The sequence below is a fragment of the Volvox carteri genome (genome assembly GCF_000143455.1).
Source record: "Volvox carteri f. nagariensis unplaced genomic scaffold VOLCAscaffold_108, whole genome shotgun sequence".
In the NCBI taxonomy this organism is placed as follows: Eukaryota; Viridiplantae; Chlorophyta; class Chlorophyceae; order Chlamydomonadales; family Volvocaceae; genus Volvox; species Volvox carteri.
The window spans coordinates 170,958-173,588 of record NW_003307651.1 but is presented as its reverse complement, the minus strand read 5'-3'; the positions used below and the strand labels follow the sequence as shown (position 1 = coordinate 173,588).

Below are 2,631 nucleotides of genomic sequence, written 5' to 3'. Positions count from 1 at the left end.
GATGGAGGTGGGTGCGGGTTTAACGGGAGGAAAGTGGGTTTTGCAGTACCGGAAGGAAAATGTGTGTTGTGATGTCAGAAGGGAATATACCGTTTGCGTGTTTTGTTTTGTTTTTTGTTTTGTTTGTGACGTGTTGAACTGTGCCCCGCATGGGAGATGAGACGGAGTTTGTGAGTGTGACGACGGTGTCGTACCATGTTCCGTACGATGTAAACATACGACGGTGCCGTACCGTTTTCCGTACCTCTCCTCGGTCCATCACACACCCACGTACAACCCCCCTTGTCGTTCTGCTCCTCCCCCCGACCTCCCCCGAACCCCCCCCAGGGGATGTTGGACGAGCTTTGATACACGTGCTGCGAGTGTACGGAAGGCACTACAGGCGCTCCTCGCTATGGGGGAGATGGGCTCGTTAGCTGCCAGTTTGCTGTGATGGTGATGGCGGCCGGCAGGGCGCCGCGCGGAGTGATCAGCCATTGACATATTAGTCTTGCTACTGCTGCTGCTGCTGCTGAGGCTTTCGTTTCTGCTGCTGCTACTGAAATGGTGTTTTCCTGAAATGTTGCTGAAGCTGCTGCTGCAGTTATCGTCGCTGCTGCTACTGCGTATCTTTTAAATGCCATCGTCGCCACTGACGTGTCTGACGCAATGAAGCTGTTACACACGAGGCCAAGTTGTCAGTTTATCGTTTTCATCAAACCAACTGTCCATTGTACGGCATCACTTGCCATTCATTGCCATTATTCACAGCCACAGCTACAGCTACAGCCGCAGCCACAGCCATCAAAACGTATCGTTCCTCAAAACCTATCTTCCGTCGCCAAGCGCGTGCTCGAAAAAAATATATTGACACTCTTTATGTGCGACACATCAACACACAAAGCCTATGTCGATATTAGGGCATCGAAATAGGGAAAACGTATCAGTTGCCGAGATCAGTCCACACCGCCTCCCTGGTGCGTCTTCTCGCCCCTCTCCTGGCTCCCAAGTGGGACCTGGATGTGCCACAGGGGGTTCTCGCACGTGCGACGCACCACCCGGGCCGAAAGCCTTGGAACATGCAGCGCACATACATACCGGGTTTGTGAACGAGGTGCCCAAGAAGGGGGGGGGGGAAGAAGGAAGACGGCGAGCCGTATACACGTGTGCTCATGCAATTGTCCTGCACACGAGCCGCAAAACCCTACGTCGAGCAGCTGGGCTCCCTACGAATGTGTGTAGGTACGGAGGTGTGCGCAGCGTTACTGGGTATTTTGATGCGATCAAGCTGGGAAGCCTTCTGGTGTGCAATCTCATCATGAGGGCGCGGAAGGAGATCGTACGGGAATATAGTCCATTTCAGGTTGTTTCAGATTTGTTAAGAATGATCCTGTGTGCGGCCCCTGACGGGACCGTTGTGTGTGGGGGGCGAGCACATGCTGCTGGCCGACGGTCAGTGTACGACATGTACGATGCGAGAGGATACCCTAGCTACCTCGCCATGTCTAGCTAGCTTGATGGCACGCCATGCATGGCAAATCGTGAAACTGTACGGCGTATCCTCAACAACAACTGATAAAAATCATCATATGATATTGAAAAACTGTCTCTGCTGGCTCTGCGGAAGCGTCGGCATGGTGGGGTAAGCTTGGCAGTGGAGTGAGTAATTTCAGAATCATCCGTCGTACTCATTCGCTTACGTCATGCGATAGTTTGCTTAATAAAAATCCAACTCGCCTTCAAGTGTTTTTCCGCTTCAGGATTGAGTAAAAAATCTCCGAATCCTAGTAGAGCTGGATTGTGATAAGAAATAGCCGTACCCAGGAGCAGCAGCAAGAGAAACGTCTCGGCGCTATACATACATACGGACAAACAGCGCACACACCTTTCCCGCTCCACCTGCCGCCAATACCACCACTAATCGTCAACCACCACCACTAACTAGCAACCATATCCCCAGTGCTTTTACATTTTTTGTGAACATAACGACATAACTAACAACAAGGTGGTGTCCTTCACCACCACCGCAACCACCACCACGAGCGAGCTGCCCCCGCCGCCGCCGCCCCCGACCGAGCTGATGACGAACCGGGCCTGATGTCTGGGTGGTCAGCTCCCACCGCCTCCGCCACGCTCCGAAACCCGTCCCTCGCCAAGCACTCCGCCAGCTCCCTCTTGACGCGCGGAACCAGCGCAGGGCCCTCGTAGGCAAAGGCGGTGTACAGCTGGACCAGGCTGGCACCTGTTTCGTTGGTAGGTAAGTTGGTTAATGGTTAGTTGGTTAATGGTGAAGTGTATTTTAAGTACCCTCGAAAGCAGCGGTAGGGCAAGTGAAGGGTAGAATATGGAGCCCCTAGCTGCTGTTGGTGGTGCTGTTGGTGGTGCTGGTGCGTTGTTGTTGTTGGTAGTGGTGTTAGTGGTTGCAATGGTCTACTCATAACCCCAACCCCCCATTCCCTGGGCCTCCAAAGCCATAAAAATCCCCAAACACATACATACAAACAAGCAAACAAACATACATACATACATGCACACGCGCACCTGCCCGGATCTTGCGGTATGCGTCCTCCCCGCTGCTCACCCCCCCGCACCCCACCAGCGGTAACCGGCCGCCAGTTAGGCGGTACATGTCGGACAGTACGGCAGTACTCA

General features: G+C 53.4%; 1 protein-coding gene across 1 annotated transcript in view; it reads left to right on the top strand.

The window, feature by feature from the left end:
* The window catches only part of VOLCADRAFT_100206 (uncharacterized protein), a gene marked incomplete at both ends in the record, with an annotated part of 3,967 nt that extends 3,619 nt beyond the window's left edge, over nucleotides 1-348 (top strand). Inside the window, one exon of the mRNA XM_002958838.1 lies at nucleotides 328-348. Within this exon, the coding sequence (XP_002958884.1) occupies nucleotides 328-348 (21 nt within the window). The remainder of the gene's footprint in view (nucleotides 1-327) is intronic.
* Between the last annotated feature and the right edge of the window lie 2,283 nt (nucleotides 349-2,631).